Source organism: Corvus cornix, chromosome Z (genome assembly GCF_000738735.6).
Source record: "Corvus cornix cornix isolate S_Up_H32 chromosome Z, ASM73873v5, whole genome shotgun sequence".
In the NCBI taxonomy this organism is placed as follows: Eukaryota; Metazoa; Chordata; class Aves; order Passeriformes; family Corvidae; genus Corvus; species Corvus cornix.
Window position 1 is genome coordinate 41,495,977 of NC_046357.1, and position 26,009 is coordinate 41,521,985.

Below are 26,009 nucleotides of genomic sequence, written 5' to 3' on the forward strand. Positions count from 1 at the left end.
ATCTGTGTTAAGGTATAACTGGATATTACTCATTTTAGTAGCAAATAGCCATCAAGCACAGGAAGAAAGGATCCACCAAAGGGTATGTTCTAGCATACCGTAAAGAAGGGAAGGATTCATTTGAGAAAACATATTTATAATGTGGTTCAATAGATACTTGATTTTTTTTCCCACCATAAATGCTTGTTTTAAATGATTTGGAGGAAGTTGAAGTTAAACCTTGCAGTCATTTACTTCATGTGCATAATTACAGTGAAAATGTTTCAATTTTATGTTAGCTGATTTATGGCTGGCTGTTGAAAGTGAAAAAGCAACAGATCCTAAAATGCATGCATAAACTTCCATTAAAGATAAAAATACATTTTTTCAAGTTTTCTTTTAACATCAGATAATGAAGCAAGAGTGTAGAAAAGATCTTGAAGAAACAATAAGGCACAAGAGAAAATGGCAAATAAGATGTGAAAGTGAGTGTGCAAGAGTGAACCCAGATTGCTTTTCATACAATAATTGAGCTTTCCCTTGCAAAAAAAAGAAGACATGGCAATTGCTGCCTGGGAGTTTTTGGTGTTTCTTCACACTGGGCAGTATACAAAAGCCCTTCATGTTAAGTTTTTCACCTGCCCTTGTATGTAAGTATTTTTTAAAAACCATGTCTAACAATTCCACAGAAAACCAAGAGAAAGTAGTTTTTCTGTTCCTATTGTCATTCATGTCTTTCCAGCTTCTTCTAGGGGCTTTTCATGTTGTCCTCACTTCACCTCTTTGTGGCTCTGTGTAGTAAATTTTGGTGCTCTCATCCCTGTGTCCACTGCAATAATTTTTTACCTGTGCTGTCTCTTACAGATGTAGGATTCTACAGATGTAGAATCAGTTAGCCCAAAAGGTGTCTGGAGAATAATTTCTTTTGGTTAGAGAACAGGTTTTTATGTATATCCAGAGCATGGATCTGTGTGCTCAGTGTGGCATGAGGGGCTCTGCAAGGAGATAGTCTCGTTTCTTGCAACTTCTTTATTTTTGTGTTCTGTTCCAGCTTCCTCACTGTGGAGGTGGTAGAGCATGGCCTTGTTGTATTTAAGGCTCAGTGCTCAGAAATTTGGGCTGAGCATGTTTGCATTCCCTAGGTTATTCATTCAAGTGCACACACTGCATGTTTACAGTGACCTCCTGTTGCCTCACGGTTTGCTGGCAAGGTTTTTTACACATTTGTCTTGTGGAGAGCCTCAGTGCCCAAGGCAGCACTAACTAGGAGAGAATCTTCAAAGATACCAGTGATTTACATCAAGTTACAAGACTAATGGAAAATTGTGATGTATTATTTAAACTCAGTCTTTCCGTAATAAATAAATAGAAAACAGCGCTTTGTGTTAATGCCTTGCTTCATCAAACATCAAAATTATTGTTGTCCCAGCTGATTTCTAATTAAGATAATTTCAGTGCACATCTGAAAAGTAGCTTGTTAGAAATAAAAGTTGAGAATGAAAACTAAAGGCTGTAAAAATAAGCAGTTCCTGGCTGGGATCCGGTATAATCAAAGATTTTTATTTTATATATGACTGATCTTTGTGTGGTTTTCCTTTTTCTTGGACACACTAAATGTAAAGATGACCAATGTGCTTGCTTCATCATCTTTAATTAGGAAAAAACCCAGAACATTTGCAAGTATTTTACCCAGATACCTAATTCCTCCAGAACATCTTCAATCCATTCAGAACCTCAGTGGTTCACATGTAGCCTCATTAAACTTATAATTAACATCCACTTTTTCTTTTTCCCCTTGTTAACTTTGTGTTCATTGGTATAGCAGTCAGATTTCTGCTTTAGTTTCTCTGGAAATGTTGGTACAAAGAAAAATTTCATCCTGTGCACTTTTTTTAAGTTTTATTGTTGTTCAGAGTAGAAGGAAGTTATTACAGTGTATATATTTTGGAAAGTCAGGGGTATTTCATGATTGATATGATGCCAGCAAATTGTTGCTGGTCAGAGATTTTTTGTCTTGGGTGTATTATATTCTGTCACTGATAATGCTGGATATCAAAGCCATTTCAACTTTTTCTTAGATGTTTCAAACAAAAGGTGTGTTTCGAAGTGAGACTTGACTTAGAAACGTGCTTGCAAATCATAAAATAAAAGAAAAAAGAATAAATTTTAGGCAGCCCTGTTTAGCACTTAGAATAAAGGTTGCAGTGAATCATAAGGTTTGTATCTCATGCGTTACTTTAATCACTGTCATTGTTTCTTTATCCTTCAATTGAGCTGTGCAGTCATTTTGAAAAAATTGATATTAGAATACTGGTGTGTTGCAAATCATATTTTACCCATGCTGTTGCAAAAGAGCATTTCTTTGGATGCCTGCTGACGTTCCCTTCTTTTTCTTGGCATGAGGGTTTGCTTCAGAGAGTCACAGGATGGTTGAGGTTGGAAGTGACCTGTGGAAGTCAATCCCGTCCAAGTTCCCTGCTCAGTCAGGGCCATCGAGAGCCTCTTGCCCAGGACCATGGTCAGATGGGTTTCCAACCTGGATCATACTTTGACTCTTTTTTCATTAAATTTGGACAGTTTCCTCAGAAGTATTTGAGTAATACCAACACAGTTTTAGCTGGAGTCTTCAAACTTAGGAGAAGTAGAAGAGACTGAAGCGAAATACATTTCTGAGAGATGCCACCACACATTATTACACTGATGTTTATTTTGCTTTTAAAAAGGATACTTGAGACATGAAATAACTGGGTTAGGACTATTTTAGAATATTTTAAAGAATATTTTTCCGAGTTGTAGGAGTTCTCTAACTAGTTTTTTTATTTCCTTCTCTGACAGCTCACTGTGCTGATAAATGTGTCCATGGCCGTTGTATTGCTCCCAACACCTGTCAGTGTGAGCCTGGCTGGGGAGGACCCAACTGCTCTAGTGGTGAGTTTTCACCTGCTTCTGCCTGTCTCATACTCTTTCCATGGTGTTGTCCTCTCTTTTCGACAGATAATCATCAGTTCTGTGCTTGGGCTTCTTCTCTCTGATCAGGGCTTTTTTCTGAGTTATCAGGTTACTCTGTGTAACCTGATTTTTCTTCATTTACTTGCAAACAGTGTTCCCATGTAGCAGCACTCATGAGGTTTTTTTTTGTGCTCAGAAACATGCAGATAGCACAGTATCTGGAGTAAAGATATAATTTGATTTTACATGTAAGAAAATCTCAGAGTTTTTATTTTAGTAATGTGCAAAGTTTGATGGTGCCAGGTGATATTTAAAAGCTATGAGCAAAGCCTTTCTAACAACTCTGTCCTCCTTTTTCACTCTGTCACTGACTGGTCCATTTTCTCCCTTCTCTCTTCATTCCCTGAACTCTCAGTGTCTTTCCATTATACTCTGGTCAAATTTCTCCCACTTTCTTCTCCTGTCCCTTTGCCATAAAAGCATGTGCAGGAGACGAGAGGAGCAGAATTGTGCAGACCACAAATCCTTATCCTTTCTTCCCTTTGGCTGAAATACAGTTTCTCAGAGTGACTTTCAATTCATTATAATTCTTTATTTATTGCATCATTGTGGCTCCCTTTGTAAGGTGTTTAAAAGTGTATTTTTGAGCCTAACATAAAACCACATATTTTGTTACAATCAAGTTCAAGGTGGGTCTCTGCTAGTGACTGTCCAGCTGAAAGGAATATATTTTAGGCAACAGTAAAAACAGCTGTATGTATCGTTTAAATTTCATAGACCTTATAAATTTCTAACAAACAAACCGGAGCTGGATGTCTTGCAAGATACTACACTGCTAGTTTACTTAGTACATTATTCCTATAAAATTAACAACTCTCATTTATTTTCCCTTAAAAAAAATAGGGAAATGGGGTTTTTTTTCTTAATTTTCAAACACGGTGCTATCATAATTCAGTTCATCTGGAACTGTTGTTCCAGCAGCATATTTGGTGGCATGGGGAAGAATGTAACCATTTTGAAATTACCTACTACATTTCTTGTGTAATTTTTGTGTATGCTTGTATGGGATTCATATATAGCTCTAAAGAAACACCCAAGTTTTGCATAAGGCATAAAACTGAAAGAGCCATTGTTCTTTCACAACAGAGTGTTCCTGTAAGACTTGATCTTAATCTAATGTACTGAATTGTCAAAATAAATTGTCAAAACATGCTATCTTTCTTTTGGAAAACCTTATGTATTGAGCTCTTCTGTAACTAATCAAACATGCAGAAGAAATGTGAATCAGTAGACAGCACAGATTGCAAAAATACTGTTATTTATTGAGATTTTCAAGTCTGAAAGTGTGCTTTAGATGAGACAGGAACCTCTAAATCTGCCTTTGGAAAGAACCCTTCCTCTCACAGGGTTTCTGTGTCCATTTTTCTAACCTGAGTGGTATAATTCACTCTGAGTACATGTGCAGCTCTTTTCCTCTGCATCTTCCTCAGCTGATTGCCTTTGATTGCAGGTCACAGCAGCCTCAGTAGCGAAAACACTTTCTGGGGTGACTTCACTGGCGGCCAAAGCTGAGAGAGCCTTTGTTTGTGTACCTTTGGTTTGTGTACCTTTGAGCTGAGATCTCTGGAGAGGCTGGTGATCCTCTAAAGGCTCCTGTGTGATGTTAGGGCTACCTGGAACTGCCAGTATTTGTTTGGGATCACTGCTGTAGCCCTAGGAGAAGGGAGGTAGGCTGAGGAAGGGGATAGTTCTGTGCGTGTGCTACAGGAACATTTGTTCTGGGATTTATCATGTTCTGTGTGGACAAACCAAAGGGAGTTGCTGATTTGACTCAATTGTCCTTCTGAGCTTGAGAGCTGACGTTTGTTGCTATCTGTCCATGATTTCCTTATCTGAAGAGGTACAGCACAGGCCAAACTGAATTGAAGAACAGTGGGTAGTGTTGGAAGGATAGTAAGTGAGAGGGGTTTGGCTTTCTGAGCTTTCTTGTTGCTTGCCTTACATAAAAGATTGTGATATTCTGCCTTTAGTTGTATTTTCTGCCTGATCCCCAATTTGGTTGTAGTTTTCCTAACAGAAAGGTACAATGATACAAAATAAAGATCTGTGCTTTTTTAATAATTTTTTTTTTTTTTTACATAACAAGTTATTGATTCAGTAGGAATACATACAAGTTGCCCTACTGTAATAATGTCCATCAAACATTTTAATTACTTAACTGAATGGTGGAACCATATTTGAAAGACAGGCCAGTGTTTTCGTAAGGCAAAGGTTCAGGGATTTTATGGCTGCTGATGACCAGATAGAATGCCCTGACTGAAAAGGAGATGTTATCCTCAAAGTGTGAGGTATTAGGCCAATTTCCAGATGTAGTCATCTGTTCATTTTCGTGGACCCAGACATGTTGGAAGGAACTGTTCTACCTAGGGACCAAACATTTTGTGAAACTGCAGAACTAAACATTTTCTTCCAAACTGCTGTCCTATCTCTGTCGGAATTGTTTATTCTCCTTACAAAGGAATTTTATCTGCAAATATCTGGGAACAGATTTAGTCCTGCTGCAGCATCTGTCCATCTGCCAACCCCCCAGACTGATTTTTATCTGTGGTTTCTCAGGAGGGAATAAATTTTTTGGGTGACTCCCATTTCCTTTTGTAGCAAACATTACCTCCTTATTGCCATGACTCTTTGCCAATTCCCAAATTGCTTAGGTCAGTGGCTGCTCTTAGTTTAGGGAGAGGAGGCCTCAGGTTTAACCAGAGTGCTGAGCCTATCTTTTTTCAGTGCTCAGTTCTAACCCAGACCATAACTCTGCTCCCCACCACATCCTCTGCCTTTCTGAAAAAATTACATCCCAACTGAGTGGAAAATGGGATTGGATCTATTCTTCAGCGAGGGAAAACTGAGTGGTGGCTTAGGAGTTTTGTTAATTAAATAATCTCTCCTTGGGGAACATCTCCTCTGTGAGGTGTAATTTTTCTCCAGGTCTTTTCTTTTTATTTAAAGGAAATAGAATGTATTATGCCGTGTTTTCTTGCAGTGAAAGTCAGTGGGAGGTGGATAAAGAAGATTATGATAATGTAGATACATCTGAGAGGAATACACCACTTGAATCAGGAGATCCCTCCTTTGCAGAACACTTCCATTCTAGTGGGAGAGGTGACAGTCATGCAAAACAATTTATTTTAGTAAAGATGTATTGATTGAACACAACAGTAAGGACAGGTGAGTGGACAGAAGATGTATTGAGTGAGTGAATCAGCACAATCCACAAACTGTCAGATCCCCTCTGAAAAAATACTTTTGACTTCCAGGAATATAAGTTGGACAGTTCTGGGCTGGGGACAAGGGCAAAATTTACAAAAGTGCACAGAGTCCTAAATATAGGTTAAAAAATAGATTTTATTGAAGAACAAACAAAGTGACACAACGTTTCCCTCCCAAACTAGATTACTGTTTTATCAAATTTTTAACTGGCATGTGTCAGATTGGGTTGTTTTAAGGGTGCTTTTGACTGACCACAGATTGAGAATAAAACAGTCTTCTGAGAAGTTGCTACATGTGGTAATAGTTGTCTGTATAGACGTGGAAATGATCAAACCCTGTTGTACAATTGTAATTTATGTTTTCTCCCTGTTTTCTGCTCACACTCTTGCAGCACTACTTACTATAACAGAGAATACGTGAACCTGATTGTCAGTTTTGAGTGTGTATGCAGTTCAGATCCACAACCAGCCTCAGGTGGAGTGCCACGAAGCAACCAGGACATCCACTTTGTTTTTCTTCTCATGCCTAGCAGTCTGCAAATAATTCCTTCAAAATCGATAGGACACTTTCTGGATAAGCTGGAGCAGAGGCAAAAATCAATATTACACTGACTTGTCTGAAATGGTTGTAGCCTTGTGATCCCCCCAGCTGGCCTGAGTGGTAAAGGAAAAAGGGAATGGCATGTCTTTGGTTTATGACCAAAGCATGGTTAGAATTGTTTGTGAAAATGGGAATAAGATTCTTCCATTTTTGTTGTGCTTAAGTAATCTTGAGATTTGTTTGAATCACTGGGTTTTAATTTGTAATATGATTCTGTTGGTGATTAGCAGAGCTTTATTGAGACTATAGTCTGAAGTCATGGGAGTAGAAAAATTGCCATGAAGACGTAATTTGTCTCCAGGGATTTGTAAAGCATGAGAAGAAAATTGGATTTTTCCTTAATACATTGAGCTGCAGGCTTAAGGCTGGCATCTCAGAGAAACCTTTACCTTTAAATGGGCTTTTTAAGGTAACTTTTAAACTACAGTAGCTCTGCTACTATCAGATTTCCTTCATAGCCGTGGGTGTTTTGTAAAGTTCACAAATTCCGTGAAAATCTTGCTGTTTTCTTCATGGGACTTGGCAGATGCAGACTGTGGCAGAAACTGGATCCCTTGGCATTAATGTGTGTGAGACACTCACGTGAGCCACGAGCAGTGCCAGTTTCCCAGTGGAGCCCTTGATTTCCTTTAACCCTGCAGAGGTGGATGTGTGACTTTTGCAAGTGAGGTGGTGCAGCTGCCAGGCAGGTGCCTGGAACCACCTTGCACACCCTCATGGCACAGAATCCTGAACTGAGCTTTTTTTTGGCTAGGGCATTGCTTTCCTTTTTCTTTGTCAAGAGCATTTTGACTAATGGAGCTTGCAAGATGTGCTTAGAGAGTTAGCTCATCCCTGAGTTTTCCAGGACATCCAGCAGGCTGCAGAAATAAGTTCTGGTTTTAACCACATCCTTGCATTAGGAAGGCTTGGTTCCCAGAACTGGGGAGCTGGTAAACACACAGGCAAAACTGCAGAGTATCCTGGCAGAGAGCTATTTACTTTTATGGAAAATGTAGAGAAATAGCTCATTCAAGTAGTGCAGAACAGCCCCCAGCCCGGCTCCCAAACAAAAGTGCCAGCAGGTCATAAACAATCTTAAATTTAACCTGTTCATATTTAATGTGTCTTCACTATGTTCACTACCCATAATTCTTCTGCAATTACTGCTGCTGTAACTTCCCTGACTGACTTCTCCTCAGTTTTTCCAGCTGAATACTTCATTTTCTCCTCTAACAAGGCTGAATATCTTTGAGTTGAGAAACTAAGCCACCAGCAAATCAGATCAGGTGCAAATAGGAAAAACAGATACTAATGGAAGTTGCCATCACCCTCATTTTTAACAGAGTTAGTACAGTGTTTCTGTGGTAGGTGGCATCAAAATTTCCAGGGCTGCATAGCACCTCTGCTTGTCTAGAAATGACTATGAATCTGAAATAATAAAATTCTTCCGTTTAGTGTATTTTTTGTCCTATGAACCATTTTGGTCTAGGAGTTCTAGGGAAATTAATAGATTTCATGGCCATGCCTCAGAATTTTGCTTAATTACAGTATCAGTCTTTAAGCAAAAGTAGAAACAAAAAAATTGTTTTCTACAAAAAAAAGTTATTAAATTTACTTATGTTGGGATTTACTGAAAGGAAGGCATTCCAGTAAATGGTAATGGTTTTATTGCTTTGTGAATGTTTTCTGGACCAGAGAAACTTTTCATTTCTGCTTTTCATCGTTTTGGAAACTCAGTAATTTGTACTGTTTGCCTAAGTTGATTTTTTTTAATAAGGTCTGTGGCGTGTTTTTTTCCTAGTAGCAGTGTATAAGTCTTTTTAGTGCTGATTTAATTTCAATCTGCCTTATATATTGGCAGGCTTATATATTTTCAGTGGCTTGCTAAGTAGGTTTTCAAGGATGTGAAGGATACCATTTGTGCTAATTTAAAAAATAAAAAACCTAAGATGACCTTCAAGTCATTGCAAAAAAATAAAAAAACGGGGAAAAAAGCTAACTTATGGTTCTACAAGGACATCTGTGCAAAATCAGGGTCATGGACAGGGTGTGGTACAAGCAGGTTCTTAAAATTTTTCCTATAATAATAATTATTTTTAACAGGTTTTACCTCAGTAACATGATAAAATGATCACCAACTACCATCTGTGTGTGTTTTCCTTATCAATTATCCATCCTTGTATTCTGCTGTCCAAAGCACTTTAAAGAGTCTTGGAAATTTATGGCATGTGAAAGGCATATAGTTCCAGTCTTTCATAAGATCTGAAAAACACATTTTCATTGTTCTTCCACTTCACGGATCAAAAGGCTTCTATAAAGTAAACAAGAAAAAACCCTGAATTAAATTTCAGCTTAGCATTTTGAATAAAAATCCTTTCTTACACACAAAACAAAAAGTAACAATGAAAAATACGCCACAGGGTAAAAGGCCTACAGTATAACAAATGCAATCAGATAGAAACAAAAGACTGAAAGAAAATTCCAGATCCAATAGAAATGGCATTCTGAAAAAAAAAAAAAATTCCATGCATTTTTGTGTCTAGGATGTAGGTAAAGTAGGTCTTTTAGTCAAAGACATTGGTATTTTATAATTATTACAAGTGATTCTCTGAAGTAAAAAAAGATTTTTTTTTTAATATGCATGTACCTATATTTTCATAGCATTTTGAGATGACTAGAACAGAGCAAAAAAAAAGAAAGAATTAAATGGAGAATAATCCATGGTTTTATGAAATAAGACTTTAAATGTTTTCAACAGGATATTTTTATTCTAGTTTTCAGAGTAGCTGGCTTTGTTTCCTGGCTTTTTTGACTCATCTCTGAAACTTCTGTTTGCCATGTTCCACATTTGCTGTCTTGCTTTCCAGGCTGACAGACAAGCCGATGTCACTAGGGGCTTCATGCATCTTGTCAAAGTTAAAACACACTTTGAGTATTTATAGCTTTCAAAATCAGCAGGAATTTACTTTTACTTAGCTTAAATTCCAGTTGGGAGAATTATTATCTGTTTCCTATGCTGCAGGAATATCCTGAGGGAAGCAAATGCCATCCATTTAGATCTGCAGCTAACCAGATGGAAATAGCAGAGAGTAGTTTCAAGAATACTCTCTAAACTTTCCAGTAGGGATGATGTGAGTATAGATTACTGATAACATCCATATTTTTGTGGTTTTTGCTCAGTGAATCAATGGATTTCCCTTCTGTTGATCTTGGAAGTCATGCCTTGGGGCATGTCCAGGGATTAGCAATCTTGTTCGTAGTAACAAGACTGTCAGTGGAGTACTCCTTTGGATAAATCAAAGTTTTCTCAGTATTGGCCTTTTTTACTCACATTGGGTGATGTAAATGTGAAACTGATGGATGAAGGGCAGAGCATAAAGGTCATGAGAGCAAGGACAAGGTATTGGAGATCTGAGAATCAAAGAAGGGATGCAAAGGATGGCACAGAGATTTAGAGTTGCCCTCGATGTGACAAGGCAGGAAGGAAGGGAAAAGAGAGGGAAGAAGGAAGGAAGCAAAAGTAAAAAGGAAGGAAGGGAAGGAAAAGAAAAGGAAGGAAGGAAGGAAGGAAGGAAGGAAGGAAGGAAGGAAGGAAGGGAAGGAAAAGAAAAGGAAGGAAGGAAGGAAGGGAAGGAAAAGAAAAGGAAGGAAGGAAGGATGTCGAAGCTATGAGCATCTTCAGTTTGTTTTACATGCTGAAGCAAGGGAAATCACACTTCACTTACTAAAGGCTGTAGTTCCTTGTAACTTTCTTAAGAAACTATGCTGAGACTTTTGAGGGCAGAGAGATAGGAATATGTGTATTTGCCAGTGTTAGGTTATTTTAAATTTATACTTCACAATATTGCATTCTGAGGGAGGGAGTATTCACTCCCTGCTGTCTGTGGTAGGGAATTTTTTCAGTTTTTCTAAAAGACCATAAAAATACGTAAGCCTAATGAAGTGATAAGAATCTCCTCTGTTTTGAAGCAGTGGTATGTATTTCCAGGAACACACTGCAATGTGTTTTGTAGAAAGATGGGTAAGATAGACTAAAATCTCATTTAGTTGTCTTGGTACTGCATATGAGACACCTGCAAAAAACTGACAGCAAGAACAGTAAATCTTAGTTTTGCTGTAGTTCTTCTGCCTCCCCAATAACAAAAAAAGATCCTTAAAAATAGCATTGCAATAAACATTGTCTGGCTTGAGTATAAAGGTATAAGGGAAATTGTGGCATAGTTAAAAAGGTAGTTGCAAGTTAGAGTTTCTAAGGAGGTTTTTCTTCTGAACTGATCTTTGGCTTGATCTGATAGCCTTATTTTTTTTTCCTTATTGGCCAGCCTGTAGAGACGTGCAGAACTGTAGGTGATCCAGGTGGGTTTGTCAAGAATAAACTGGGACTTGTTTGCACTTCTCTTTTTGTTGCCCTTTAATGAAATCAACATTTTTAAAAAGCAAGAAAAAAACCTTACAAGCATGTGACCATATTTAGTTAAAAGTGTTTTTTGTTTATAACGAGCAATAAAGTAGTTGCCAAATTCTACACACATGTTCCAGATTGTTAGAAAAAAAATCATTAAAAAGAATAAATTAAGTATTGGGGTTCCCACCACCCCAGTTTGTAAATCACAAAAACCATTTGCATAAAACCACATTTAGCCCAGCACAATAACAATGTGCATTACAGTTATTTTAAAAGGAAATCATATGCTATACAACAGAACTTTACACCTTCAAAGATGCTACAAAAGGCCCCAAATTGGTACCAGTTTCCATCACAAGCTTCAGTTTCTTCTCCAAGGTGGTTTTCTTTCACCATTGAATCCTTGAGCTTCTCACTGTTTCTCAAGTCACTTGGCCCTCAGTGTCAGCAAGAATTTTTATCATGGTAGACCTGCATAGCCTTAGAGATTCTTACCATAGTGCTCATATTAAACAGAATTCCTGCAATGCAGTGCCCTTATTCCAGAGGTGAACTCCTGGTTTTGCTGAGCAGCCTTTGGAGAGCAAAGTTCTCCTTCCTGTGGCTGTGTCACTGTGTGATGTGCACAGGGCCTACTGTGGTGACAAAAAAGATATTCCCAGATGATAATGGAAATGGATAAAAGGATAAAAAATACAAGAAGATGTGGCGTTAATAACATGGTGTTAACAGTGGTGATTATGCATCTTTTGTGTTTTCCCCTACAGCATTAGGTGAAGGCAGAAAGGACACTGTGAATCTGCTGCAAAAGCCGACAGGGAGCCTAACTCACTCTTCTGTTTAAAACATAAAAACCTGAGGGTAAATGTAATGTGTGAAAGGCAAAGAAGGTGTGCTGTGTAAGACAGAACAGCAGTAGGCCAGTTCTGTACAATCAACACAGAATTAATGCTGGTTTACTGGCTGGGGTTTGCACCTCTGAGTGATTTAGACTTTGCAGGAGTGATTGCGGCTGAGAGGCACCATCCTTGTACTGAAATTCTGAGCATGGGGCTCTTGTCTCTGTGCATTGCTCCCCTTTCCCCTTTTGCTGAGAGAGATGATTTACAGCTCTGGATCTGTTCAGAAAATCAGTGTCTGAGGCTCTTGCGTGTGCCTGCCTGTGGTGTGTGCCCTGAGCATGTGTGCCTGTGACCTGGTGCAGCCAGCACAGCTATTCTCATTAAACTCCAGCTGACACTCTCTAACCTGACAGTCCTTAACTCCCAAGACTCTCCTATTCCACCAAATTAGCAGATGTGTGTGACTTCCAACACAACTTTCTCAGTCTTTGAATCCTAGAAAGCAGCAGAAATAGTCTGATACAATAATTGGTGAATTTAAGATCCAAAACTAATTAAAAGTAATCAAAACTTGCTACAGGAAACATTTCTACCCTTTGCCTTCTTCTTTTCTAATAGTAAACTGAGCATCAGTTTCTGACAAATCACTGTGATTTCCTATGCAGAATATTAGTGATGATCAGTCAGGGGACAAAGAGATGAAAGACCTGATTTATCTGTCTTGTTCAGTATTATTATTTATTCCCCTTAATCCTGCACATTTCTCCACAGTTCTCCCCATAAGTCAAAGGTGAATGGAAGGCTGGTGACAAAGCCTTGTGTGAAGGGGTTGGGGCAAAACTGCACCGTGGTGGGGCCACCGCTGTCCTGGTGGAATGTCATGAGAGGTTGCAAAGTCAATATTTCTTATTCACCTGCTCATTGCCAGGAGAATGGTCTTGAGACTGGGAATCCTTTGCCAGCCATAGGATGTGTTTTTATTTTAATGATTTCCTGCAAACATAATGAGAAGGTCATGCCAGGAAACTAATTAATGGGTATGCACTGGGCAGTACATGCTCCCCAAGTGAGGCTGGGTGCTGGATGCAGTGGCAGATGCTTGGTAGGAGAAGTTTCTGGTCCCTGTGGCTCTCAGACTCGTTGCACTGGGTCTTCAGGAAGCTGCAGCAATGTTGTTGGCTGCACCAAATACCCCATTCCCAGCAGCTGGTGAAAGAACACAACCTATCACACTCTCACTTTTCAACCAAGAATAAATCTTCTCTTGCCAGTCCCATCTTTGTAGCGAGGGCATGTTCTGGCTGCCTCCATCCTTGCCTGAGCTCTGCACTGAAACAGTTGTGGTGTGACAATCAGTCTGGATTCTCCTGTTTAGCAGACATGCCCAGACAGGGTTTTTTTTTGTTTGTTTGTTGGGGTTTTCTTAATTGATTTTTTAATTTATTACTTAATTTTTACATGAGGAACGGCAGAAATTGAAATTTTGCCAAAGGAAGAAGACTTTCAATTGAATCTGGACTAACGTGTTAATTAAAAAAATTAAAAAATAATAAATAAAAGTAGGGGTTTATGCTCACTCTTGACAGAACACGTGACTGTCTCAGACAGCTCGACAGACATAGATATATTTTTATATATCCCAAAATAGCTAGTTTCCTGACTGGTTGAGCATGAGGATTACACATTCTGCTCTATGCAGACATCGATAATGCTGAAAGTTATCATGTCAAAAGGCAATTGGAGAGATGCAGTGTGCTGTAGGCAGCAGTGCACTACGAAACTGTTGTAGACCTGTTGTTTGTCCACAACAAACCATCTTTAAAGAGAGAGGCCAGTAATAGATGGGCAGTTGTTCTTACAGCCCAGCAGCATTGCTGGGTGTTTATAATACATAACACTGCTTTCTGTTGCTCTCCATTTTATTATGTGTAAGTACTCACAATATCTCCATTTATGGATGCATGTTCTAGTGACCTATCCTAGAAAAAAAAAAACCCTTAAGGAGTAGATTCTTGAAAAGACCCTAATTCCTTTTTTTTTTTTGTGTGTGTAGCCTGGGTGAACAGCTCTTACAGCTGAGTAATTCCTACCCTGAGGAGCATTCTTGAATTACTTTGCATTAGTCTAGGAAAGTGTGCCTGTTCTCTGCCTGGCTTTTTTGCCCCAGGAGAAGACTGGGAGAACAATGGTTGTCAGTCTTCAAGAGGAGAGCCTGGGCTCACAGTCGCCGCAATTGAAGCTTTCCCATTGTGCTGCTGTTATCAACAGAACATAAAAATAAAATCAGATCATTTGACCATATGATTAACACATTCCTGTTGAACTCCAGGTGACCTTAATCTTCTGGCTCTTTACAGGACTCCTGTGTTTCTTAGGATAAAATTTCTTCCTTAAGTTCTTCTTTTGATGCTGAAATACCCTCTGAATGGTTTGCTTATAGGGCTTTAATGGGATGCATTGGGGCAGACAAGAAAAGATGGATTTGAATGATCGTAAAGACACTTTGGATAACCAAATTTGTAACATCCAGATTAAGTTTAAGCATATAATTGTTAATTTCCTATTGCTTGATGAGGTGCTTCTTGTGTTTTCTTTTGCCCTATCAGTATATTGCAAGATTGCAAAGGAAATCTTTGCAATTGCATGAACAAGGAGGAATTCTTTGAATTGTCCAAAATTGTAAGTCTACACCGAGCAAGCTTTGCAACTTCCTTGTGGGATTCAGACAGTTGTTGGTGGATTTAAACTACTTTTTTGTAAGTTAGCAAGAGTTCCCTCTGTAAAGGGAAGCTCATGGTTTGATGGTGGAGAGTCATAATGAAGAGTTTTGAGAACTAAGGGATTCAGGCTTGCATTTTTTTCTCAGCCTCATGTTTTGTAACGCTGGCTTTTCTCAAGAAGAATCATTTGCATGAATTGCATAAATTAAGTCTGGCCTGCCTGCTACAATCCTTAAGGACCAAGGAGGAATACCTATTTCCATTTAATAACTTTTTTCTTCTTGTTGTACGATCAACACGCATCACCTCCCGTGCTGTAACATAAAAACTACTCTAAAACCGCTGCACTTCTCTCCCTCTGCCCGCCCAGCATGCGACAGCGACCACTGGGGACCCCACTGCAGCAGCCGCTGCCAGTGCAAGAACGGGGCCCTGTGCAACCCCATCACCGGCGCCTGCCACTGCTCCGCGGGCTTCAAGGGCTGGCGCTGTGAGGAGCGCTGCGACCCCGGCTCCTACGGCAACGACTGCCACCAGAAGTGCCAGTGCCAGAACGGAGCCACCTGCGACCACGTCACCGGGGAGTGCAGGTGTCCCCCCGGCTACACCGGCGCCTTGTAAGCAGCGGCTGTGTCATTTTTTGGGGAGGGGGGGGTTACAAGTTTTGAAGAGTTGAGTAAGCGGGTTTGGGCAAACCCATGTTGCAGGGCATGTTCAGATGTGCAGCCAAGAGAAGAAGCCTTGACCCAGACCATTAAAAACGCACGAAAAGGAGCAGCAGGGGGTTCTTCGTGGCTGTCACGAAGGCAGTTTGGCCACAGGTTTGGAAAATGGCATTGGAACATGGAGTTGTTTGGCCTTGGTCATTCCAGAGCTGTGTCAGCAGCAGTGAATGAGTGCCAAACTGAGTATAAAGAAACGGCTTGGGAAGGAGTAATTCCTAGAATGCCAGGTCTGTTTCCTTAGATCTGTTGTGTGGATGCCACACACAACACTCGGTGTGCATCCCTCCGTGTGTCACACTGCTCTCTTCTCCATGCTTTTGGCTGGAAGAACTAATGATGGCAGCAGTAAAAGAGGTGTCTGGGGCCTGTGGTAACGAGTGTCTGTGCTGTCCCCACCCCCTGCACAGCTGTGAGGACCTGTGTCCCCCCGGGAAGCACGGCCCGCAGTGCGAGGAGAGGTGCCCGTGCCAGAATGGAGGAGTCTGTCACCACGTCACCGGGGAGTGCTCCTGCCCGCCGGGATGGATGGTAAAACACATGCTCTGAAATCCGCACAGCCCCCCCCAAAACTTCCATATTTGTACATTTCAACAGGAAAAAAAGGGTAGCAAACGAGGATAGCAAATGCGGTCTGCTTGTAGCCAGGAGTAATGAGAAACATATTTTAGCATAAGGGACTGAAATAAAATACTTGCAAAACCATCTGTTACTGAAAATGCTCCAGTTCTGCACTGCCTTTTTAACTGTGTCAGATTCTGGGAAGCAAAAGACATGAGTTGTGCTGTGACAAGGCAATATCCATTAGATCTTGCCTGGAAGTCATTGATTTCTCCATGTAAGTTGATATTCTAGGGAGGTGATGCCATGGTATATATTAATAGTGGGATTTGTGCCCATTTTTGTATGTCCAGTATGCATGGAAAAAAACCCTAAACCTGTAGGTACTGTGTTCATTGTTGGTGAAGAGATGGGACATCAGATCTTTGACATTATCTTTAGGCTTCATCCCATTTTATCAGAGGATGGGGAAAGAAGACCTGACCTTGGAGCTGCAAATTGCCTTCCCTTGCTACCAGGCTGCCAACCCTTGAGTTGGCAGATAATGAAGTTGGATGGTGATCAAGGCCCAAATAAATTCTTTAAATACATTTGCTGATTATATTGATCATGAACATTTGATAATATTTTCTGTTTAAATGTTCATTTTGTGTGAAAATTCACATTTACTGATCATTTAATTACCTTGTGATTATATTGTATTGACATAACCTGTGCCAGAGGTCAGTTTTTCGCCAACTAGAGAGCGTGGCTATAAAATACAATCTCTGTTTGTGAGTTTGAGTAGCACACCTGACTACCTAGCTTGGAATATGGCTATTTTTACTTTTTATTCCATTTCACACTAAAAGAGACAAAATTACTGGTCATAGAATACAAATGTTTGCATAAATTCTTGACTCCCTTTATCTGCCTAAACACAGCTACTAAAAAATGAGATAGCACATGAAGCAGTGAGGAAAATTTTATACTAGTAGGTGTGTTAACTAGTACATTACTTTTTAGACCTCTGACTAATTTTCCATTCCAACTAATTATTTAAGCGTAAGTTTTAATTTTAAAGTTTCAGTTCTGTGAAATACTACTTTGTCAGCATAACCTTTTTTTTGCTTTTCCTGTAAGGGAGGTTTAAAGTAGCCAGGTGCAAATGCTGCAGTCTTATATTAGATGAAATACCTGGATGTCTTTTGTCTGATGAAATGCCTGTAAATACCTTTTTCTTGAAATGGCTTCTTAAAAGCCTTAGGTTCTGATGTTTCCTTCACCACCCAGGTGTAATTAGTTCCAAGGATGTAAAAGGCAGTGCAGAAATTCAAAACCCATTGAAAGGAGCAATCATGCTACTTAAGCTTTTAGGACATGCTGCTTTAAGTGAAATTACAAACAGCTTTTTCATTCATCACAACAAAACCCCAACTTACCATAAAATAGAGTAATTGGGGCATTAGAGCAACTGCTGATTCCTACACCTCTATTCACTGGAGGGCATTCCTTTGTGCATTGATATATAGTACTCCTGGTAAATAAATTGGGAAGAGCTTGACATCAGTTAGTCTTAAATGTGTAAGTGTTTTCACAGGTGCTTAGGGAGAGTGTTTTTCATAAGCTTTTATTTCCAGCATGGAAATCCTAGAAGATTATTCCTCCAGTGCTGGAACATGCCCCACGTTTAAAGCTGGAGAAGGGTCTGGCATTTCCAAGATCAGCACTGGGCGAGTAATACGGGATCTCCTTGACCTTCCCTCATTTCTTCCTTGTCCATTCAAGCTGCAGTCCCAACTCTTAACACTAAGTTTTCTCCTCTGCGCTCACAGGGCATGGTCTGTGGTCAGCCTTGTCCTGAGGGTCGTTATGGGAAGAACTGCTCTCAGGAGTGCCAGTGCCACAACGGAGGGACCTGCGACTCAGCGACAGGTCACTGCCACTGCAGCCCGGGCTACACAGGGGAACGGTAAGGAAAACCCATTCCTGCCAGCCTGCTGAGCCTGGGGGGGCTCTGCTACAACAGGGAAACTTCAGAAGCTGGTAGAAAGAGCAATGAATGGATCTGTGATACAATTAAAAGTGCTGGTTTTGATGGTGAAATGTTTGCTGTGTCACTCAGCTGATGCTGGGTTCCAAGTTGCAAGTGTCCATGTGGAAGAACACTTCTGTGAAGGAACTGCTGGGTTTCAGTGTTTTCCTGCTGGGCCCTGAGCTCTGGCACTTCTTGTGTGGAGTGTCGTGCAGAGTGGTGCAGGCTGGGCTGTGGTGGAGGCGTGAGGAGGGAGGTTCAAGGGTTTGTGCAGATGTCTGGCACTCATAGCAGCAAGGGAGGCTCGTTCAATCCCTCTTCAAAGGGAGCAGGCTGGAGGGTTGTCTCCTAAAAATACTCCGCTCAAATGAAATGAAGCATTTCATTTTCTGATGACTAAAAGTCAGCTTTGGCGGATTGGAAAGATAGTAGAGTGAGACATCACCTTTGAAGGCAGTGGAAAGCGATGAAAGAACGTTTTCCTGCATGTATTTTAAGCAGCACACAACTCATTTTCTGGTGTCAGCAGCAGCCTAATCACTGGGGTCAGTCCAGAGGATCTCTGCCAGCAGCTGTGGGTATTGTAACCATATGCACTTCCCACACGAGTGTTCACAGGACATGGGGAGTGCTCTGCCAGACATAATGTGGAAAAAGACCTCGTGAAGAAGAGAAATAATTAGTCTAGAGCCATTTGCATGCCAAAGTTATATTTGTGTCTGTGAAGAAACAGTGCAGAAGGTGGTAGATGCATTTAGACAGACATGGACAGGGCTCCAGGGAAATTCAAGGGAGTAACCACACAAGTGTCTACACACTGCTCTACACTGGTGTTTCTAAAAGTAATTAAATTTTTCGTATTGCAATAATTTAAATCTGACTTTCATCTGAAATGCCGTACAGGCTGCCCCATTTTGATCAGATTTTGCAAATCTGAGCCTCCCTCTCTTCCCACAAAAGAGGCTGTATTTTCAATTCTTTCATTTTTTCAAGATAATTCCAAGGGCAGGAAGGAGTCAGAGGCAAGATTGTAGACCTGGTCCTTATTTCAAGTCAGAGAACTGTTACCAGCCATGTGTGGGCACTGTCTGAGGGTAGCCCATACACACCACCACCAAAGAGGTGGGTTTTACCAGTTAAAAAAAAATAAAATAAAATTTCAAGGTTAATTTTTTTCTAGTTTGGCTGGGATTCCTGGTTGTCACTTGAGGAAAATTCTTTCACAGCTTTATTTGTATAACTTCTTCAGGAATAATTGATACAGGGTAATTAGCTCTATTATTATGCTACACCTCAGGAGAGAAGAAGATTTAATTGGTGACTTCAGTTAGGACAGAGTTATGAATACCTTGAAACTTCTGGATATCAGTATCAGATTGAGAAAAATACTGCAGAAGCATGAAATGAACATGTATACCCATTTTAATTCTGTCAGAGGTCTCTGCTAATTTCTATTACATTTTGCAGTTCCTTGTATCCTGTGTCTTTGAAATTCTGTGTAGTGAACCACCAGTCATGCATAAAAACAAACTAAACCAAAAAGCCAAATTTATAAGCAAAACAGAAAAAGAACAAAAAAATAAATAAAAAGAAAGAAAACCATTAATAGTGTGCTATACTATCAAGTAGTATTTTTGCACAATCTCTAATTGGACTGGCATTCATAATTTAACAAATCCTTTGTAGAACACAGAAAAGACAAAGCTGGAAACATCAAACTCATAAGACATAGCCAAATGAAATTTCTATCCAGAAAATCATCAGTTAATGAGTTGCAAATTTTAGAAGCAGGATACTGAAATTTTATTTCTTAGTAGTCAAGCTAAAGATACAGACTGATCTTTAGGTTAAACAATGTCTTCCATGTATAGAAAATTAAGGAAGTTAATTTGGCTAAAGTGTCTGTCTTCTCACAGTCCATGAATGAGAGAGGAAAAGCTTGGTGAAGAAGTCTCTTAGGATATATTTTCCTTAAGCAGCAAGAGAAATCATTGTTACTTTCCCATGTGGGTTAAACTCAAGTGTTTACTGATTTCAGTTTTCATCTGTCAGAAAAATCAGATGAAAAGAAGGGGTTTGGGCTCCTGAATGTTTTTCCAAGTTACACAGATTTCCGCTCTATTTAAGTGGCATTTTCAACCAGTAGAAGACATGCCTCATAAACCATATTTCCTTTGAACCTCCAGAAGCTGTCTTTTATAGGAAATAAAGCAATTTTTTGTTTCTTTATTATTTGGGGTTTTTTTCCTGACAGGTGCCAGGATGAATGCCCAGTGGGGACCTACGGGCTGCATTGTGCAGAGACCTGCAAATGTGTGAATGGTGGGAAGTGCTACCACATCAGTGGTGCCTGTCTCTGTGAGCCAGGGTACACCGGTCAGCACTGTGAAACCAGGCTCTGCCCCGAGGGAATTTATGGCCTCAAGTGTGATAAAAAGTGTCCCTGCCACATGCCCAACACCTGGAGGTAGGCTTTACACCCTCTACCCTGTTTTTTTCTTTTTCTCAGTAGAGCACAGAAATCCAAATATAACCTGAAAAGGGATGTTTCCTGATTTTTCTAATACTTCCATGCAAGGTGAGGCAGCTAAAGACTTGCAAGTATTTGGTATTCTCTGAACACAACGAGAAAGAAAACACAAACCCAAAAGAGCGTTTGAATTTTTACTTGCAAGCATATTTGATCATAATATTCACTGCTGTGTTTGGTCTCTGACCCATGAAATAAATACTAAGACAAAGCGTGACTTTTATCTATGTTTGCCACCTGAGTAAATCATGGTCATAAAGTCATAAAGTCAGTACACATGGTCTCTCACATGTTCTGGTTTACTGTAGATGAGAAGCGACTGAATTGAAATCAATGGATATGTAAAGTTTTCTGAGTTGGGTGTGAGAAGCTTGGGCATTTCTCTCTTTCAGTCTCTCTCTGTATATAAGAATTGCTGTAGGTGACTATTTTAGTACAAAATTTTAGAAGCCCACCTATTGTGAGTCTGGGTTTGAAACGTACATTTTTTGTCATTTAAGTGCTTTTTCTAGTGAGCAGGTAAAATCCAATCCCTGGAAATCAAATGAAAACAGTTTTCCCATTAGCTTAGCTTTTACACATCTCTCCTTATTTAGGCAGTAATGAGCCCTATTTTTTTAGTTTTTGTGGATTTTGCCAGCATTTGAGCATATTGTTGTGAAAATATAAAAGCTAGTTATTTGGAGACAAAGTTTCAGCTGTGAGGGAGGGATGTCAGATGTCAGTTGAGGCGAGACAGCGTATTTATAGAACAATAGTGGACAGCTTTCTCTTGTTACAAAACAATTCTTCTGATTACATACTGTGGTCATTGTGCATTCATTTACACTTAATTGCATTACTAATAACAGTACCTTGGAGAAGGTTTGTGAGCACAATCTAAATTTTTGCTGTTGAAAGTAGCTGTGAGGGGGATTTACAGGAACTACTGGGTGTCACATGGAATGCTGCTGTACATTAATAAAAGATGCACTTTTCCTCATAGGTAAAATAAAAGCTTTTAGTCAGAATTTAGCAGTGATGTTAAATCCAGGGATGTGCATGGAAATAGCTTCTCTGTTAATTCTCTGTGAAAAATTATTTTGTGGGTTGTCAGAGTTGTTCAACTCATCTTTTGTTGACAAACTGTGACAATGAACTGAATTCTTTTCCCTTTCCAGGTATACACTTTTACAGTTGTGTACTTGTGCTTCTGCTCATCCCATTTGCCTGAAATACCTCGAAAAAAATACAGAGTTGCTTGGATGTAAAATCAAGCAATTTATTATATGGGCAGTGTGTTCAGGAATAAATGGCAACGTAATGCTGGGCCCTCCAGCTCTCAAATTAGGCTAGCAGACCAAGTACTGTTGTGTTATGAATTATACTTAGCTACTTCCCTGAAAATCTGTCTGCAGACTGTTGGCAGCAGCCTGGTTTGACAGGAATGTGTTGCACTGTATACCATTTCTAATATTACAGGGATTACTTCTGATTCATGTTCCACACAGCTGTTCCTTCATTTATACCACTGGAAGAGATGGCTCGTGGTCAAATCAGATCACAAATGTTCACGAGTAAACAACAGCATATGGCTGGTCTTTTTTTGGACATTTCCCCCCTTGTATAGACAAATCCAAAGGCACTCAAGAGCCCTGAAGGTGCAGGAGCATATTTACCAGAGCATCACGATGTGTGAGAAAAACAAGTATTTTCATTGCTTCACAATTGTGTTTTACATATATGTAAGCTCCCTTCACCCTGGGTGAGGAAGTGACCGAGAGCAGCAAACAGCAGGAATCGGGGGGGGATCTGGGTAATGATGCAGAAGACAGAACTCCCTGTGGGCACTTCAGGCTTTTGAGAATCTTCTTAGAAGCCAGTTGTGTCTGGTTGTCCTCGTCTCTTGATGCCAGTGAGCCATGAGACAGCTCTTCAGTCATGTCAGGGAATACCCTCAACCCTCTCTTGCCTACCACAAGCCCAGCTTGGCCTGGCTGATCCTGAGAGGATCTTCATGGCACTAATCCATTCAGCAGCAAAGTAATCCCAGGGCACGAAAAAAAAGGGGTGGAATTCCTTCTGCAAATAAACTTTTTGTGTCTGAAGGTCTGGGGTTCTGTTTTGGGGGCCCTCGATACCATAAAAGCTTCTTTCATCTGGGTGTGATCACCAGTTTAGATATCCTCAAAGAGGAGCTATTGGTAGGCTTAGAGCTCTAGGCTATTAGAGCTCTAGGTTATTAGTATTAATCAATACAGAAGTGAACTAAAGGTTAATTTAGAAAAAAAAAAAGCTCCAAAAAATATTGCTCTAAAGTAAGTGCTCCTAAGTTCCAGAATACAGCTGTGTTTTCAGTCATTTTCTTCACATACTTCTTCACATATATAGCTGAAAAATGCACGTTCTTTTTTCTTTATTACTGTTTTATGATTGAAAAATTCACATCAGAACAGCTCTGACGATAATTCATTATTTGCATTTGGAGTGGGCTAAGCTGTAGGGGTTTTGCTGCTGCTGTTGGTTGATGGCAGCTCCTGGAAATGAAAGGCAAGCCCTTCCTTGCTCTTGGTTGTACCAGCAGGCTTTATTAAATGCTTGGTAGAGCATAAAAACAGCTATACTTGAGAGATTTTAATCTGTTTGAGGGGCCCAGAGGACAGCAACAGGTAACAACCCTCTTGTACCAACCCTCTTGGTCCAGTGCAGCCTGCAATTAAGATTTTTTCCTGACATGAGCACTAGTGGGGGTTTTTCTTGTCTCATGCCCTTTCTGAGGTGTGTATGTAGGATTTATTGCAGTATTATTGGTGTAATACATGTTTGGTTTGTGTAGTTTGGCTCTGTTTTTAAAGATTAGGGCATTTTAATTTTGCATTTTTCTAATGGGCCTGTACGTACAGGTGCAAGAGCTTTTCACGGAAATTTTATATTTATTGATATTTATATTTATTTTTTTAGGGTGCTGCACCCTTTGGTTGGATATTTTAAAAGCAAAACACATACATGAAGCATATAAAAATCATTAATTTCATCTAAGTCCTTCAAATATATAATATGAACTGTCCACAAGTATTTTTTTTTGTCTCTATACAGAGTAGGGTTGCATTTCCAGCTAGTGTGAACAGACAACCAGGAGTAAAAGAGAATATACTGCCAGTATCTCTCAGCATCTCTTTATTTCCCTACCTTAATATTTAAGCATTATTGCCAATTAAGATAACTGCATGAGAACCCATCAAAAGCCTTCAGAAGTGCTTTGGCTTCCTACATCTAATTACAGATCACGGAATACTAATTTTGGTGCCAATCAATACGTGTGCAAGGATGCTTCAGTGACACTCACTGGGGGGCACAGAATATCAATGCCTCTGCCTCACATCCAGTGCTTCCTCATGCGTGTGGGCTTCCCCCTCTCCTGGAAGGGAAAAAAATACTCCCAACAACAAACCACACTTCCAATCAGCAGTTTATAGGGTTCCAGGATTTATGTCTTAAAGTGCCAGTGCTACTGAATATCTGTTATGAATATATTCTGATTCTTATCCTAACAGCTATTTGGTTGTGGATTTTTTTTTTTTTTCATTTTCCCTGTATTCTTCCTCTCATGGGAAGTTGGGGTCCCACAGGAGTTTAGGATAAGGGACAAATCAGATTATCTTGCTGCATCTTGTGTCTTCATAATTTAGCATGTGTTTTATATGAGAATAGTTCCATTTCATCTTGTTTCATGGCAGGTGTGCTCATAACTGAACAAATAACCAGGGCTGTTCGGTATGAACACCATGAGTTTTGAACCATTTCATGAAAAGGCTTTTCCTCTCACTTTGTCAATACTGTCAAAGGTATTTTAATATCTTGAAGACCCACGAATTTTTATGGTGGCATAGTGCATGCATTAAATATGCAAAAAGCAGAGTATATAGTGACATTACAACTTTCACAATTCCTGCTTTCCCTGATCAGCAATGGTTGTGTTCAGCAGTTTTAAGCTCTTGCTTTGGCAAGAGCAGCCCTCAAGTCCAAGAGCAGTTGCAACTAATGTTGTGTTCCCATTGCTGCAACTCTTTCAAAGATTGCTGTTATTAATGTTACAGCACCTGAAAGTGCAGGAGGTATTTTTTCAAACTTTCGAATGGTCAGAAGAATACTGTTTCCAATATATCCCCACACACAGAGTCAGCAAGTCTTGCAAAACCAGGCTCTTGTCATGGGTCATTTAATTTGTCTGGAGGACGGCTTTTTTTTTTCTTTTTTATTTCCAGCACTCTTAAAGGAGCTTCACTTCAGTCAGTGGCAGGCAAATATCTCCAAACAGTCTTCCCATTGTGAATATATTGGATTTGGATATTAAGGCTTTCCTTTGGTGAGAATTAAGCAAATGCTTTGTCTGCCAGAGTGCTACAGAGCACCCCATTGTGTCCCCTCTCCCAGACTATATATCTTTGCACAGCTGATGATGTCCATTTGTTATGAGGCAGCAGCTGCCTGCGTGGCCCTTCAATGAAACTGCTGTTCCAGGTAGAGGCAGCTGCTCTGCCACCAGGTATGGCCAGCAGAGAGGGGAGATGCTCCCCGGAAAGGTCACTGCTCTCATGGTATAGCTGGCTTCTGCCCAGTGCTAATGATTTTGTACCATTCCCTGAAAGATTCCAGTTGTTCTCTTTCAAACTAATTTAAAGAGAAGAGCGTCCTTGCTTTGCTGCTGGGGTGCTCTGTTGTTTTCTTGTGTTGGATGCCATGCTATTTTTCTTGATCATGTTTCTCAGACAATATGCTGCTGAGCTTCTGCAGTGTTACGAAAATGTTCCTGTTAGAGTGGAAGTGTAAAAACAAATTTTGGGGGAATGTAATGACTTCATCCTCTTAATATTTGTAACCATGGATATCTATATTATGATAAAAACTGTGTTTCAGCAAGGTTTCTTTTCAAATAGATGCAGAAAAATGATATCTCTTCATTTCTTTCCATGTCCTCCAAAAATGCCTGTATGTTGTATAATGTTACATTTCCTGTCTTAATTGGCATGTATTTTTATATAAATACACCAAATTGCCTTTTGAGAAATAAAATCATCTCATGCAAGGCCCTTCACACAACCCACCTGCAACAGCATTTTGTTGTCTCATGGAAAGAAAATAATATTTGTGCCATGTTTAGTCCTGAATTACTGACTTAACCTTTCATCCCCCACCCCGGCAGCTGTCACCCCATGTCTGGGGAATGCTCCTGCAAGCCAGGCTGGTCTGGGCTCTACTGCAACGAGACGTGTTCCCCAGGGTTCTACGGGGAGCAGTGTCAGCAGATCTGCAGCTGCCAGAACGGGGCTGACTGTGACAGCGTCATTGGGAAGTGCACCTGTGCCCCTGGATTTAAGGTAAAGAGGTCTCACAGTTTCACAGTTTCACAGCCCCACTGTGCCCAGTCATGCAACAAATTCTTCAAGGTGCCACCTCGT

At 40.0% G+C, this 26,009-nt stretch overlaps 1 protein-coding gene across 2 annotated transcripts in view; it reads left to right on the top strand.

Annotated features, from left to right (window-relative positions):
- Positions 1–26,009, top strand: part of MEGF10 (multiple EGF like domains 10) — an 85,911-nt gene that overhangs the window by 24,612 nt on the left and 35,290 nt on the right. For both annotated transcript variants that reach the window (XM_039567355.1, XM_039567356.1), the window contains 6 exons: positions 2,815–2,907; positions 15,115–15,361; positions 15,877–15,997; positions 17,842–17,978; positions 20,296–20,508; positions 25,754–25,928. In XM_039567355.1, coding sequence (XP_039423289.1) covers positions 2,815–2,907; positions 15,115–15,361; positions 15,877–15,997; positions 17,842–17,978; positions 20,296–20,508; positions 25,754–25,928 — 986 coding nt within the window. The remainder of the gene's footprint in view (positions 1–2,814; positions 2,908–15,114; positions 15,362–15,876; positions 15,998–17,841; positions 17,979–20,295; positions 20,509–25,753; positions 25,929–26,009) is intronic.